We start from the raw sequence: 15,803 nt of genomic DNA, 5'->3' as shown, positions 1-15,803 counted from the left end.
TGAGAAAGCAATCAATGAGCAACTAAGGTGTCACAACAAAAAACTGATAGTTGATGCTTCTCATCTCTCTCCGTTCCTGTCTGTCCCTATCTGTTCCTCTCTCTGTCCTTGTAAAAAAAAAATACACCCAAACTCTTTGTACTATTTTTGCAACTTCTTGTGAATCTATAATTATTATTGTTTAAATTTCTTTAGGTTATGTAGACATAGGCATCCTAGGATTAGTAAGTGGATAATATTCATATATTTTTTTTCTTTTTTTTTTTTTTTTTTACAGAGAGAGAGTCAGAGAGAGAGATAGACAGGGACAGACAGACAGGAACGGAGAGATGAGAAGCATCAATCATTAGTTTTTCATTGCACGTTGCAACACCTTAATTGTTCATTGATTGCTTTCTCATACGTGCCTTGACTGCGGGCCTTCAGCAAACTGAGTAACCCCTTGCTTGAGCCTGTGAACTTATTGCTCAAACCAGATTAGCCCTCGATCAAGCTGGCAACCTCGGGGTCTCGAACCTGGGTTTTCCGCATCCCAGTCTGATGCTCTATCCACTGCGCCACCGTCCGGTCAGGCTCCATATTTATTAATAATACCTTATGATAAAACATTGCCATGGAGGCATTTCATTTACCCAGCACCAAAAAAATGATGAGGTGTTACACAGAATTTTCTGAATAACATAAACTTACCTGTATCAGTAACATTAAAACACTTAATGAGGCCCTGGCCTGTTGGCTCAGCGGTAAAGCGTCGGCCTGGCGTGCGGGGGACCCGGGGTTCGATTCCCGGCCAGGGCACATAGGAGAAGCGCCCATTTGCTTCTCCACCCCCCCTCCTTCCTCTCTGTCTCTCTCTTCCCCTCCCGCAGCCGAAGCTCCATTGGAGCAAGGATGGCCCGGGCGCTGGGGATGGCTCCTTGGCCTCTGCCCCAGGCGCTGGAGTGGCTCTGGTCACGGCAGAGCGATGCCCCGGAGGGGCAGAGCATTGCCCCCTGGTGGGCCGAGCGTCACCCCTGGTGGGCGTGCAGGGTGGATCCCGGTCGGGCGCATGCGGGAGTCTGTCTGGCTGTCTCTCCCCGTTTCCAGCTTCAGAAAAATACAGAAAAAAAAATAATCAAATAAATAAATAAATAAACACTTAATGAGCATTTTGCCAAAATGTATTATAATTGTCCATGTTTTTGGCACAAAAAGATAAAATGAAATTCAATACCAGGGTCAGTTCAGGGGCTAGGGGTTTACCAGGAAGATTGATGCAAATATTGACTCAGTTTCTTTTCTTTGAAGAAAAGTCAGGTTTATTGAATAAGAATGTTTATGAGCAAGTCAAATCTTTTTCAAAAACTTTTATTAAAGAAAACTCCAGTAAAAAAATACCTTTTCCTCCCCATCAAGCCCATGGAGGCTTCTGGTGAAGAAACTCTCCAGCTTCTGCCAAGGACATCAAGGCCAAGAGCAGGGACCAGTGTCCTTGGGCTGAGAATTCAGCATTCACAATCATGGTTGAGTCTTCAGTAAAGAAATGTATCGTTGCACCCATTTTTCCTTTGGTTGTGCACAGACTTTCAGGCCTTTTTTGGTAGTGAATCTGGAAAATAGATGCTGATAGTCAACACTGAGAAGTTTTGCCTTCCAGAAAGGGATGGAGGGGTAGCTGTCTGACTCACGTTCTAGCCTTGCCCCAAAATATGCCACTTTGGCATAAAGGTTATTTTAAGCTAAACGCACTTAAAAAAAATTAGGTGCAAGAAGGGCTCTCTGACCTCTTCCTTTCTTCCTGGAAGCAGGAGGGAAAAGTCCTGTGTAAAAATTGTCCTCCCTGCACCAGGAGGAAAGAAACACTTTTGTTACCAAAGATAGGGAGTCAAGGCCAAGAGAATTCTGTAGAAACAGATAACTTATTATCCTTTAGTCCTCGCCCCTCTCTTTGTTTGATTTAGTATAAATGTTATTTAGGTTTTCATACTCTGGTGGGGGGAGGTCTTCATTTTCCTACGAGGGCTCCTATGTACATGCAAAAATCTGCGTGCTCTTCTCCTGCTCATCTGTCAGGCCCAGTCTAAGAGGGTAAAGACAATGTTTTGCCTCCCTCCCTTGCAGTGGCAAGCTCCCTCCTGCTCTCCTTCCTGCTGTCCCCTTTAAGCATCCATCACAGTTGTGATTATCTATGTTGTGCAAATGTTTTTTAAAGTCCCCTTTCTTAGGCTAGATGTGAGGTCTGCAAGGACTGTCTTGTTCTCTCTTCTATACCCAGTACTTAGCACAGTGCCTGGCACCTGGGATGGAAGTTAGGGCCAACATTCAGAGTCACACTTGTTAGTGCTGGAGGCAGGGTGACAACCCAAGTTACCAGGTCCCCATCCTAAGGCTCATGCTGGCACTATAGGGTCCTGCATTGCAGCTACCCAATTACGTGGCTGGCAGGGACCCTAAAAGCCCAAATGAGAAGTACTCACATCACAGCCTGCTGGGAGCAACTGCTCTTGGTGAATTCATAGCTTTGCACCCACTTCCAGGGAAGGGGCTTTGAGCTGAATTGTAAGCAGCAGTACTTGGCCACATCTCTGCCACCTAAAAAAAACAGGAAAAGGAATGAGGTTGGAGAATCCCCTTCGCTTCTAATCCCAGTCATATGAAAAGGGAATTAGGCAGCTACATACGTGTGGCAGCTCCAAGGCGGACACTCAGGATGAAAAGCAGGAGAACGAGGGGAGCCGCAGGGAAGTTCTTCATGGTGCTGCAAGCTGAGCCCTTCACACCTTCTTCCCAATTCCTCCTGTCCTACCCAGACCCCTTTTTATGGGGCTAGGTAGTTCCTGAAGATAATTCCAGATAATTCTGTGGCTTACCACTTAGACTCTAAAATAAAGGAGTACCCCAATACCCTTGAGAAGGAAATTGGAAAGTGAGGCAGTGTCATTCGAGGGGAAGGGTGGAGCCGGCACACCCTTGAGAGGTTATGTCACACACTTAGGGTTATGTCAATATTTTCTTGTTTGAAAAGCAGAAACAGAGTATATGAAATAATAATTCCAGTGAACTGACCTAAATCCCTTTATAACTCAGTTGTCCTAGATAAATTCCTGGCTCTTGGCTGAAGTTTGTTTGCTATATAAGCATTGCTTACCTCTTGGTGAGGTCTAGAGAGTCTTGGGACATGTGTGTAGAGCAACCTGACCATGACAATGGATGTGCAAGACCTAGGCTGCAGGCATAAACCTCCTATGTTCATAGTGTCCCATATCACCCCTCACAGGGTGCCAGAGCTGCTTGGAGACTCAGAACTATCTCATCTGGCTTAGAACACCACAACTGCCTAGAGTCCCACCAAAATGGCTACAATGAGAAAGATGGAAAATACCAAATGTTAGTGAGGATAGCACCAAACCGGAAACTACCCAAATATCCATCAACAGTAGAATGGAAAATAAATTGTGGCTTATTAACACAGTACAAAAAAACCCACTGGCCCTGGCCGGTTGGCTCAGCGGTAGAGCGTCGGCCTGGCGTGCGGGGGAACCGGGTTCGATTCCCGGCCAGGGCACATAGGAGAATCGCCCATTTGCTTCTCCACCCCCCCCTTCCTCTCTGTCTCTCTCTTCCCCTCCCGCAGCCAAGGCTCCATTGGAGCAAAGATGGCCCGGGCGCTGGGGATGGCACCTTGGCCTCTGCCCCAGGTGCTAGAGTGGCTCTGGTCCCGGCAGAGCATCACCCCCTGGTGGGCAGAGCGTTGCCCCTGGTGGGCGTGCCGGGTGGATCCCGGTCGGGCGCATGTGGGAGTCTGTCTGACTGTCTCTCCCCGTTTCCAGCTTTAGAAAAATACAAAAAACAAACAAACAAACAAAAAAACCCCACAGTACAATAATTACACATAACCATGTAGATATATCTCATGACCTAATGCTGAAGAAAAGAAGCCAGATACAAAAGAGAGATATTGGAGGATGTATATAAAGTACCAAATAGGCCCTGGCCAGTTGGCTCAGTGGTAGAGCGTTGGCCTGGCATGCAGGAGTCCCGGGTTCGATTCCCGGCCAGGGCACACAGGAGAAGCGCCCATCTGCTTCTCCACCCTTCCTCCTCTCCTTCCTCTCTGTCTCTCTCTTCCCCTCCTGCAGCCGAGGCTCCATTGGAGCAAAGATGGCCCAGGCACTGAGGATGGCTCTGTGGCCTCTGCCTCAGGCACTAGGATGGCTCTGGATGCAACAGAGCGACGCCCCAGAGGGGCAGAGCATCGCCCCCTGGTGGGCATGCTGGGTGGATCCCGGTGGGGCGTATGCGGGAGTCTGTCTGACTGCCTCCCCGCTTCCAGCTTTGGAAAAATGCAAAAAAAAAAAAAAAAAAAAGTACCAAATAAACAAAACTAACCTATAATGATGAAAGTCAGAACAGTGGTTATTCTTTGGGGATAGTGACTGGAAGGGAGGCCCAGAGGGACTCTGGGGGGCTGGTTCCCCTGTCCCTTCATCTGGTGTACCCATTTACCCTCCTGAAATTACATTGAGCTGCACTCTTAGAAATTGTATGCTTTTCTGTTTGTGTATTATATTTCAATAAATTAGTGAAAGGGAAAGAAATTATATGCTAAATAAAACAAAACAAATAATTCTGCAGCTAAGGAAAGGTTTCCCTTCCATCCTCCTCCCTGCTTTCTATGCAGAATGTTTCTTATTTCAGGGAAAAGCATTGCTGCCTGTCATGTCAGCCCAAACCTTGTCCGCACGGTTTCTGCTCCCTCTTTTCAAACTCTGCCTCTCCCCAACCTGGCAGAGCTCCTACCAACTTGCAGACTCTCTAGAGTTTGCCTTTGCTGCCATGTCTCTAGGATTTGGGGTTAAGACCTCTTCTTAGCTTAAATAATTGTATCTTCAAAAACCCTATTTCCAGATAAGGTCACATTCTGAGGTTCTGGGTGGATATGACTTTTGGAGGCCATGACTCCACCAAGTACAGATCTATTAGAAAAATCTTTCTCGGCCCTGGCCAGTCGGCCTGGCGTGCAGAAGTCCCGGGTTCGATTCCTGGCCAGGGCACACAGGAGAAGCGCCCATCTGCTTCTCCACCTCTCCCCCTCTCCTTCCTCTCTGTCTCTCTCTTCCCCTCCTGCAGCCGAGGCTCCACTGGAGCAAAGATGGCCCGGGCGCTGGGGATGGCTCCTTGACCTCTGCCCCAGGCGCTAGAGTGGCTCTGGTCGCAACAGAGCGACGCCCCGGAGGGGCAGAGCATCGCCCCCTGGTGGGCAGAGCGTCGCCCCCTGGTGGGCGTGCCGGGTGGATCCCTGTCGGGTGCATGCGGGAGTCTGTCTGACTGTCTCTCCCCGTTTCCAGCTTCAGAAAAATACAAAAAAAAAAAAAAAAAAGGAAAATCTTTCTCCACCCAGCACATTGCTTTTCCACTCTCTTATTAATATCTTCTAATAAATGTAAATTCTAAATTTTAATGTAGTTCAATTTACCAACTTCCCATTTGTGATTAGTAATTATTGCATTTAGGAGACATTTGGGTCTATTCAGCCAAGGAGCTTGCCTATAAATGGGCTTCTTCTGAAACTCTTCCGTGGTTCTTATGCATCAGGCTACTCTGGCCAGGGCCACAAGTATGTCCTTAATGTTCACCACATGACTGGTGACCCTGGATCTTGCTTTGTTCTCACCAGCCCCTTCCCTATTGTTGAAGTCCCTGACGCCTACCCTGTCGCCTGCTGGCTGGGCTCCCGCTGCATATGCATGGATCACTCAGAACCCCCCATTCTATATGATCTGGACTGTCATCTACATTTCCTGTTGCTGTGAACACTCTTCCAGAATTGGGCCTACTATTCTATTGTCACAGGCTCTTGGCTCAGACAGCCTGGCTTGTCTGCAGGCCTACCTCCCTTAGCTGAGCTGCTTCTCCCCTTTCATTCCCCTTATTATGGACTGAATTGTGTTTCCCCCAAATGTATATGTTGAAGCCCTAATACCTAATGTGCTTATATTTGGAAACAGGGTTTTTAAAGAGGTAATTATGGTTAAGGATGGGCCCTTATCCAATAGGATTATTATCTTCTTTTTTTTTTAAGATTTTATTTATTCAACCCGGGTTTGATTCCCTGCCAGGGCACACAGGAGAAGCGCCCATTTGCTTCTCCACCCCTCTGCCACGCCTTCCTCTCTGTCTCTCTCTTCCCCTCTGCAGCCAAGGCTCCATTGGAGCAAAGATGGCCCAGGCGCTGGGGATGACTCTGTGGCCTTTGCCTCAGGCGCTAGAGTGGTTCTGGTCACAACATGACAACGCCCAGGATGGGCAGAGCATCGCCCCCTGGTGGGCAGAGCGTTGCCCCATGGTGGGCGTGCCGGGTGGATCCCGGTCGGGTGCATGCGGGAGTCTGTCTGACTGTCTCTCCTTGTTTCCAGCTTCAGAAAAATGCAAAAAAAAAAAAAAAAAAAGAAGAAGATTTTATTTATTCATTTTAAAGAAGAGAGGGGAGGGAGGGGGGAGGAGCAGGAAGTATCAACTCTCATATGTGCCCTGACCAGGCAAGCCCAGGGAGAACTCAGTGTTCCAGGTCGATGCTTTATCCACTGTGTCACCACAGGCCAAGCTAGGATTATTATCTTTATAAGAAGAAGAGATACCAGGGATGCACATGAATGGAGAAAAGGCTAAGTGAAGACACAGCAAGAAGGTAGCCATCTGCAAAGCAAGGAGAGAGGCTTCAGGAGAAATCACCCTGTGGGCAATATGATCTTGAACTTTCAGCCTCCAGATTGTGTAAAAATAAATTTCTTTTTAAGCCACCCAGTCCATGGTACTTGGTTTTGGCAGCCCAAGCTGACAAATGCAACCTCACAGCCTGGTCTACTTAACTTCTTTCACTCAGTATAATGTTATCAAGGTCCATCCATGTTGTTGTAAATGATCCGATGTCATCATTTCTTATGGCTGAGTAGTATTCCATAGTATATATGAACCACATCTTCTTTATCCAGTCCTCTATTCTCCCTGGTATCCAGGGTTGAGTTCTCCCAGAGACATTGCAACTGAAGGCAAAGGAGCTGAGACATTCATCCCCCATCTCCCATCACTGCAGGCTGAGGGCACTTGGACCTGCCCTGTGTGTGGGCCAAGAGGGTGCCTTCAAATGGAGGATTCAAGTGCATGTGGTTGATGGAGAGAACAGTGGAAATGGAAGTGTGAGTTCTGATGGGTGTGGGCTGGGTACCATCAGTGTCTGCTACATATAGACTTGTGGATTGGGGCAGAATACCCTTTGGTTGGGGGAAGAATGCCCCATTATGTGTCTGCAAAAACTTCACCCTCTGGGCCTATGACCCATGTCACCTGCCCTGGGAAGCTTTCCTCCATCCTCCCCTTAGAGCTGGATCGGTGGCCCTCCTCTTCTCTCAGACAACATTGTACAGCATTGAATACAGAGATACAACTTCGTTATTCCTTTTTCACATTCATCAGCTACATGCCTACCTTCGATCCTGGATAGTGGGATTTTTTTATTCATTCCTTCACTGATTCATTCATTCAACAATCTTTTTGTGTGCCCTCTGCATTGTGCCAGAGGCTGAGATCAAGGGGTAAATGTGACAGATGTGGTCCCCGCGGTCAGAAGGTATATATATATTCTACTAGAAGGAACTGACATCAAGCAGAAAAGGATTACCCAGAATAAATTATTAATTATACCTGGGGTAGCTTTGATGGAGAAGCATGGGGAGCTTTGAGAATGTATACTGAGGGAATCTGGATAAAGCTAGGGAGTCAGAAACAGTCTTCCTTTAAAGAAAGTGACCTTTGCACTTAGCCTGAAGAACAGGTGCTGGTCATTCCCCATTTGCATGCACTGTGCATGTGCACACTTGAGCACTCCCTCCCCCCCTACACACACACCCTTTGTCCCTGCAACTCATCATTGTCTACCCTCCTCTGCCCTGCTCAGTGCTGGGAAGATGACTTCCATGACAGCATGTTCAAGTTTCCTGACACTCTGACAGCCTCCTGAATTCTGCTCATCCTGCTCTTCCCTGCCTGGTCATAGCTCTGGCAGTGGTCTGTGTGTCTCTATGGACCCAGCTCCTTTGTGTTAATCCAAATTCGGAGGGACCCGAAATATGGAAGACAGGAACAAGGTCCGTCGTTTACACATCAAAGCTTTATTGTCTAGCTTGGCCAAGCGGCGGGAACTCCGACAGAAATCTGACGGAGAGCGCACCGGCCCTTTGTTCTACTTAGTTTTTATAGTTTTGTAAGTGGGAAGTACAGAAGCTGAAATTGCAATTAGGAGCCCCTTACTGCTATTGGTTATAGTCATATGTCCTTTAACATGATAGGACCACGTTCAATTTGCAAACCATACATCATTTTGGAGAAAACAAAATTTACAAGCCAACACAATGGTAGAAAGATGTCTCTTTACATACTAAAGGCATTCCTATATTATCTAGTGTTTATCTGCTATCTCTCTGTCCAGAGTCACACACGCATTTATATAGGAGAGATAGTTTCGGTGGGGACAAATGCCCGCAAATGACTCATTGCTATAAGAAAAAGTTTATTTTGGCTTTTCTCTTCCTGCACCTGGCTAGCCATTCACCCCTTTCCCCACAGGTGTGGTGGAATGTCTGGGAATCCATGTTTTCCTCCCCTTGCATTTACAATACAATGCCAAGGGCCATCCTGGTTATGCCAATCACACAGTACAGAGACTATTCTCACAATTTCTCTGCACACCTTAATCCAAATTAATAAAATGTTCTCCAAGCCTCCTAAAATATTAATATTAATTCTGTAGCCTTTGGTACTTTACAACACCTGCGGGTGAAATGGCTCAGTGGCTCCTCCCTTTGGGGCAATTCCTTGGCTATAGCTGTAGCGCTCTCTGGCTGTCTGGGCTCCATAACCTTCATAACATTATTCTTGCCCATGCCCCTCATGCCTAAAAGTGGTAGCATTTTCCTGCCATTGCTAGTCTTTGGGTGCCTCACCATCCCTGTGTGCTTTTGAACACTGCTGCAGATCCCTGTACACACTCCTCTCATTAAAGTCTCTTTCTCTAGACCATTTTGTATAATGTATTTGTCATGTGAGTTCTACTGAGATCCTGACTGAAAAAAAAGAAAATGAGACTAATAGGACAGGAAAAGCATTCCAGGGAGAGGGAATGCCTATGCAAAGTCCCTGTGGCATGAGGCAGCAGGGCATATTCAAGGTGAGATGAGTGTCTTAGGGTCCTGTCTCCTGTTTCCCCTCTCCTGAGAAAGAGGCCTCAATGTTTGCTTGTGCACTTGCAGAGACTGCAAAGGGCTGCAAACTTTCAATGAGCCCAAACTTAAAGGGAAATGCAATCAGTCCCATGATTCACAGAATCCACGAAATAAACCGAAATGCTGGTTGCCTCCGGGTAGAGCAGCTCCTCCAGATTCTGAGTCCTGAGAGAAGTGTCTCTGGGTGATTCTCAGGAAGAGTCACTGGGTGAGACTGCGGCTGGGCCATACCACAGCATTCTGTGAGACATGCACATTCCTGGCACTTATTATTACTCAGAAGTTAGAAAGCCAGGAGACAAGATGAGAGTACCAGGGAAAGCCACGCACAAGATATTGTTCCTTGTAATCAGGAAGTGATTACAAAACCTTATCTAATAGTGGTAATTATTCTTGGCAAAGAAAAGTGGAAAGAGTGAAGGTCAGATTGGACAGGAGTCAAGGGGTGAAGGGAAGCCAGGGGTGGGAGGAGGGTAACTGGGGTTCTCCCACTCTTGTCTTTGGGCTGAGCTTCCCAGGTTTGTGTGACTACCCTTCCCATGTGTGGTCAACAACAGAATAATTTCCCCTGAAGCTGCCGGTGTCTCAGAGGAAACACCTGAAGCTTTGTAAGGAGGCAACAAAGCTTTGTTCTGAAGGGGTTTCCTATAATCCTGGAAAATTACAGAACAATCCTTTTTTTCTTTGCAAAGTGAGAAAAGGGGAGATAAACAGGCAGACCCCTGCATGCGCCTCGACCAGGATCCACCCAGCAGCCCCCGTCTGGGGCCCATGCTCTGCCCACCTGGGACCAGGCTCGATAACAGCCAGTTTCAGTGCCTGAGGCAGAGGCTCCATCGAGCCATCCTCAGTGCCCAGGGCTGATGCACTTGAACCAACTCAGCCATGGCTACAGGAGCGAAGAGAGAGAGAGAGAGAGAGAGAGAGAGAGAAGGGGGAGGGGTGCAGAAGCAGATGGCCGCCTCTTCCATGTGCCCCGACTGGGAATCAAACCTGATACATCCACACACTGGGCCGAAGCTCTACTACTGAGCCAACTGGCCAGGTCCATAACTCTTTTAATAAAGAAGTTCAAACTATAGAAACAAGGCCATGAATTCATTGAAACAGGTAGCTTTGCAAGGGTTGAGACCTGGAGATAAAACAGGATTTCAGCAGTCCTGACAGCAGAACACCAACCTCCCCTGAACAAGCCTCTGGTTAACAACCTCTCTCAGCCATTATCAGAGAGACTCACAGGCAGGGTGGGGGGCTTCAGAGTGGACAAAAGGGAAGGTATATAGATGTGCTTTGATTGGAGATGCTTGGCAAAGAAACTGGAGGTAGCTTAGCAAAAACAAACATCTTATGTGATTGATTTGGGAGTATATTTGGCTTTCTCTAGTTGGTCCCGCACTGGAAAGGGGGGGGGGAATAATAGGAAGCTGGCAGTCACTGACCAAATTGTGCTAGTTCTGGGTTGGTGGCTTCAGAGGCTGTGGCTTCAGAGTTCTATTGTCATCTATGGTCTAGCCCAGTGGTTGGCAAACTGCAGCTCACAAGCCACATGTGGCTCTTTGGCCCCTTGAGTGTGGCTCTTCCACAAAATACCATGTGTGGGCGCTACCTCGATAAGGAATGTACCTACCTATATAGTTTAAGTTTAAAAAAATTGGCTCTCAAAAGAAATTTCAATCGTTGTACTGTTGTTATTTGGCTCTGTTGACTAATGAGTTTGCCGACCGCTGGTCTAGCCAGTATAGTTTAGTCTCTCATCCCTGAATGCTCCAGCTCTCCCTCATCCTTAGAAATACACTCTTCTTTCCAGAATGAAACCTAAGTCACCTTTCAGATTCCAACTCTGCTGAGGATTTCTCCAGGCTCCCCCCACCCCATCAGAAGGGCCTCTTCTTTGTATTGTTTAGCACCACTCTGCTCTGCTTCCTAATGGAGTTAAAAGAACTTTAATAGCTGCTGTATGTTGAATGTCTACTGCCAGGCCTGTCTGTCTCTGCACCTGAAGGCTTGTTTTGAACCCTGAAAGGTTGCTCTGCCCCCACCTGCAGAAAGACACCCCCCCATCTGGCAGTGACTGATGAAGTGTGTATATAATTCTAAGGGGGTGGGTCTCACAAGATTTCCCAATGGATTGAGCTCTAATTTCCCTCTGCTTGATAACTCGCTGTTATTGATGCCTTCCTTGCCTTGTATGACCTCCTCGTCCTCTTGGTGATATTCCCTGTATCTCTTCCAGACATGATATTTGCACTCAAATCTTTGTTTCAGGGTCGGCTTCTGGGGAAAACACAGAGTCAAAAGATCTCATTATTCCCTTTTTACAGATTAAGGAAACTGAGATTCATAGAGGTTAAGTAACATATTTCAAGGTCATGCAACTTATAAAGCATTAACTAAAGTATTAAACCCACCCTGCTCTTGATTTGTGAGTATGTGTTTTTTTCTCCCTAATCATTTGAAGCCAGAGACCGTCTTTTATAGTTTTACAGCCTCCGGTGCCTATAACAAACAGCTCCTTGTACAATGTGTTCTGTTGACATTTTAAAAAAAATTTAATTGAATCCAGCTGTGCATGTGTGTTTTCTAAAGTTCATAATGGGACTCCCAAGAGCCAGCAGCCAAGACCACTCCAGGGATGCCCTCGACTCAGACTGCCTTCACCCCATCCAGAGCTCACCTGAGCAATTCAGGATGTTCTCTGTTCAGTCAACCCTGTCCCGGAGGGAGATGAAAACAGGCAGGATACAACTACCTTCAAAGGAGAAATCACGTTTATAGTGGGTGTGTCCACAGTCTGACATGCAAATCACATGTATCTCATTCGCAGGGGAAAAATCTGGGGTCTTTCTTCCCCCTGCACCTCCACCTCATCTTCACCTTAACAAAGTGTGGAGAAACACCAGCTTTCAAGTCAGAGCTGATCTTTGTCCCCAAAGCAGAATGGGGCAAGCCATGTCACAAAATGGGACATCTCCTTAAAGCCATATCTTCACAATGGAATTAAACTACCCAGGCTGGCCAATCATCCTGATCCTCTATGACCATTTCATTACAAAAACCAGTGAGCTCCTGAAAATTATGCAAGAAGGGCCAGGGTTCAGCAGTGAATGCCACAATGGGGCCCTCTGCTTTTGTTGGGTTTTTATTCACTCAGAGTGCTGAGAGTGGGACAAGCCAGGAGCATCTCCACACGATGAAGAGCTACAGCTGTCGGCAGATCACCCATCCCCTGACAGACAGACAGCCTGTAGGCCCCACAGCAAGACCAGAGAGAAGGTCCAGAGAAACCAGCTGCCAGCTAAGGTGCAAGCAGGTGTGTCTGCAGGTGGGGCTTCCTGCACCTGGGCTCTAATGGAGCCAGGAAGGCAGAGAAGGGCCAGCTCCAGCTCAGGAGGAGGATAAAGACCACCACTTCCCTCTCTCAGGAACCTTCTCCCTCAGCTCAGGGAAGGCCAGGGGCCCAGGATGCTTGGAGCCATTGCTCAGGCCCCCAGAGCAGGCCTCCCCTGCCTTGGATCTTTTATAGACTAGACACATCCCCTGCAAATGAAGCTAAGAAACAGGAACATCAGCTCTTCCCTTATCACTGCTGGCTAAGCAGGCCCCATGCAACCTGGCAGGCCCAGACCCAACCTGGGTGAGAGGGCAGTAGCAGTTTAGCCAGCTGTTGGTAGGGTATCTCTGGAGAGGGACTTTGGTGCCCATTGCTCTAGCTTAAAAGGAGGTCTTCTTCCACTAAGTGTCCAGGTTCCCCAAGCACCTCTGGATGCACTGCTTCTTAGGGTTACCCCAGGACGTCTGGCCCGCTTGCGTGGTGGTAAAGCTGTGGAGGAAATGACGGGTGCCTGCTGAGACCTAGCAGGAGCCTGGGGCACTTTAGAAGGAAGTGGGTGTGGTAGTCCAGGAGGACCAGCTGCTGCCCAGCCTCCTAGCAAGTTACTAACGTGATGTTGTCTCACTATGTGTCTGCGTCTCTTTGTTTCAGTGCTCACGTCAGTCACCTCCCTGTCAGAAGGGGGAGGCCCAGGTAATGCTGGATTTCTAGCCGCAGAGAGGAGTAAGAAAATGTGTTGAAAACCCTCAAAAGCCTGACCAGGCGGTGGCACAGTGGATAGAGCATCGGACTGGGATGCAGAGGACCCAGGTTCAAGACCCTGAGGTCGCCAGCTTGAGCGCGGGCTCATCTGGTTTGAGCAAAGCTCACTAGCTTGCACCCTAGGTCGCTGGCTTGAGCAAGGGGTTACTCGGTCTGCTGAAGGCCCGCAGTCAAGGCACATATGAGAAAGCAGTCAGTGAACAACTAAGGTGTCACAATGTGCAATGAAAAACTAATGATTGATGCTTCTCATCTCTCTGTTCCTGTCTGTCTGTCCTGTTAATCCAAATTCGGAGGGACCCAAAACATGAAAGACAGAAATAAGGTCCGTAGTTTACACACCAAAGCTTTATTGTTTAGCTTGGCCAAGCGGCAGCAGCTCCGACAGAAATCTGAGGGAGAGCGCGCCGACCCTTTGTTCTACTTAGTTTTTATAGTTTTGTAAGTGGGAAGTACAGAAGCAAAAATTGCAATTAGGAGCCCCTTACCACTATTGGTTATAGTTATATGTCCTTTAACATGATAGGACCACGTTCAATTTGCAAGCTATACATCATTTTGGGGAAAACAAAGTTTACAAGCCAACACAATGGTAGAAAGATGTCTCTTTACATATTAAAGGCATTTCTATATTATCTAGTGTTTATCTGCTATCTCTCTGTCCAGAGTCACACACGCATTTACATAGGAGAGGTAGTTTCGGTGGGGACAAATGCCCGCAAATGACTCATTGCTATAAGAAAAAGTTTATTTTGGCTTTTCTCTTCCTGCACCTGGCTAGCCATTCACCCCTTTCCCCACAGGCGTGGTGGAATGTCTGGGAATCCATGTTTTCCTCCCCTTGCATTTACAATACAATGCCAAGGGCCATCCTGGTTATGCCGATCACACAGTACAGAGACTATTCTCACAATTTCTCTGCACACCTTAATCCAAATTAATAAAATGTTCTCCAAGCCTCCTAAAATATTAATATTAATTCTGTAGCCTTTGGTACTTTACAACACCTGCGGGTGAAATGGCTCAGTGGCTCCTCATTAGTCCCTGTCTAATCCTCTCTCTGACTCTCTCTCTGTCTCTGTAAAAAAAAAAAAAGACTCAAAAAATAAAGAGAAAAAGAAAAGAAAACCCTCAAGAAAAAAGGCAGATGCCCCAATTTCACGCGCTATGCAAGGAAGTATGGCCAATAAGGATGCCAGGGTAGGAAGGGGCAGCAGTACACCCTCTTCCAGGTCAACTCTGAGCGGGGGCACCAGGCTATGGGTCTGGGCTTAGTGCCAGTGGGGAAATTCCTAATATGAACGTCACATTTCTACAGAATGCCACTGTTTACACCGGGAGTTCACATCTCCTGCCTTGTGTGGGAGCCAGAGATGAATAACTCTATCTGGCTCATAGGTGGTCGGGGGAATTAGTAAAGATAACATTATACAGGGTGGGGCAAAAGTAGGTTTATACTTGTGAGTATGCCAAACAGTTCATTCTTATATGATTATTTATTAATTATTGTATTATTTTCCAGGTAAACCTATTTTTTCCCAATCCCATGTCTTGAACGGTGCCTCGTATACATTTGGCGCTCAATAAATGAGGGTTGACTCTGAACCCAGTTTTATGGGTGAGGAAGCTGAGGCTTGGAGAGGTGAGTTGACTTCCCCAGGATCACAGAGCCAGGTCCTCCTGACTTCACTCCTCAGTGGCCCTGGAGGCTCACCTCCCTGTCCCCTCCCATCGGATGCCCAGGGAGAAGCACTCCTGCCTCGGGGAAGATACTCCTGTTGAACAGCTGGAAGCTTACCACTTGGCTATCAGAAATTTTCTTGGAAATAAAAGGCATGCAGGAAGAAGAGGGGATGGCCACAAAGCCTAAAAGATGGAAAGAGACAAAAGCCATAACTTTCCTCAGCTTGCTCTAAGCCCTGGGCTTCAGATACAGAGCCCGTCCCCTGCACTAAATACCTCCAGTCTGGTCACTGGGCTGCAGCATTTCCCTCCAGCTCTGGACTGTAGGACCTTCACCCTCCACAGTGCCATCCCAGCCTTGCCCTCAAGACAGCTGTTCTGCTTAAGAGACCCAGGCTGGAGCTGAAAATTTTACTTGCAGGGGCAATGAAATGGGCCTGCCATGACCTGGGGAGCAGAGGAGGAAGCTCAGGGCTCAAAGCTAGGGTGCAGAAGGAAAAGGGCTGGTGTTGGGCAGATAAAATGTATTATGCTCACTTTGTTAAAGAGGCCGTTGCCCAGGTGATATTAATGTGTGTTGGGGTGGGCTAAAGGCAGGCAGAATCCTTGTAGCCTGGGGCTTGGTTTTGGGATTAAGCCTTTCCTACCCTTTTTGGTGTAAGGTGGTACAATCCAATCATGCCTCAGAGAAGTGACTTTGTATTAGAGACTACCCTATTTTGTATATTGGATTAAAGGTTGTGAAGCTACACTATAAAATAGGGGTAGAA

General features: G+C 47.4%; 2 protein-coding genes across 2 annotated transcripts; both read right to left on the bottom strand.

Annotated features, from left to right (window-relative positions):
* Window positions 1-1,331: 1,331 nt before the first annotated feature.
* Window positions 1,332-2,811, bottom strand: CCL26 (C-C motif chemokine ligand 26). Its single transcript, XM_066379953.1, has 3 exons — window positions 2,661-2,811; window positions 2,457-2,571; window positions 1,332-1,588 (listed from the first exon to the last, which is right to left on the bottom strand). The coding sequence occupies exons 1-3, from the start codon at window positions 2,731-2,733 to the stop codon at window positions 1,498-1,500; spliced, it is 279 nt and encodes a 92-aa protein (XP_066236050.1). The 5' UTR covers window positions 2,734-2,811; the 3' UTR covers window positions 1,332-1,497.
* Window positions 2,812-12,989: 10,178 nt separating this feature from the next.
* On the bottom strand, window positions 12,990-15,244 carry CCL24 (C-C motif chemokine ligand 24). Its single transcript, XM_066383657.1, has 2 exons — window positions 15,065-15,244; window positions 12,990-13,109 (listed from the first exon to the last, which is right to left on the bottom strand). Exons 1-2 carry the CDS (start codon window positions 15,242-15,244, stop codon window positions 12,990-12,992), a joined length of 300 nt encoding a protein of 99 aa, XP_066239754.1.
* Between the last annotated feature and the right edge of the window lie 559 nt (window positions 15,245-15,803).

Source organism: Saccopteryx leptura, chromosome 4 (genome assembly GCF_036850995.1).
Source record: "Saccopteryx leptura isolate mSacLep1 chromosome 4, mSacLep1_pri_phased_curated, whole genome shotgun sequence".
In the NCBI taxonomy this organism is placed as follows: domain Eukaryota; kingdom Metazoa; phylum Chordata; class Mammalia; order Chiroptera; family Emballonuridae; genus Saccopteryx; species Saccopteryx leptura.
This window is presented reverse-complemented; position numbering and strand designations above follow the sequence as displayed.

Excerpts from the sequence above, each read along its gene's own strand:
- CCL24 (XM_066383657.1), bottom strand. The coding sequence starts at position 15,244 with ATGGCTTTTGTCTCTTTCCATCTTTTAGGCTTTGTGGCCATCCCCTCT. Across the intron at positions 13,110-15,064 it reads CGATGGGAGGGGACAGGGAG|GTCTCAGCAGGCACCCGTCA; the intron begins GTGAGCCTCCAG and ends GGCTCCTGCTAG.
- CCL26 (XM_066379953.1), bottom strand. The coding sequence starts at position 2,733 with ATGAAGAACTTCCCTGCGGCTCCCCTCGTTCTCCTGCTTTTCATCCTG. Across the intron at positions 2,572-2,660 it reads CCGCCTTGGAGCTGCCACAC|GTGGCAGAGATGTGGCCAAG; the intron begins GTATGTAGCTGC and ends TGTTTTTTTTAG. Across the intron at positions 1,589-2,456 it reads TGCTCCCAGCAGGCTGTGAT|ATTCACTACCAAAAAAGGCC; the intron begins GTGAGTACTTCT and ends TCTATTTTCCAG.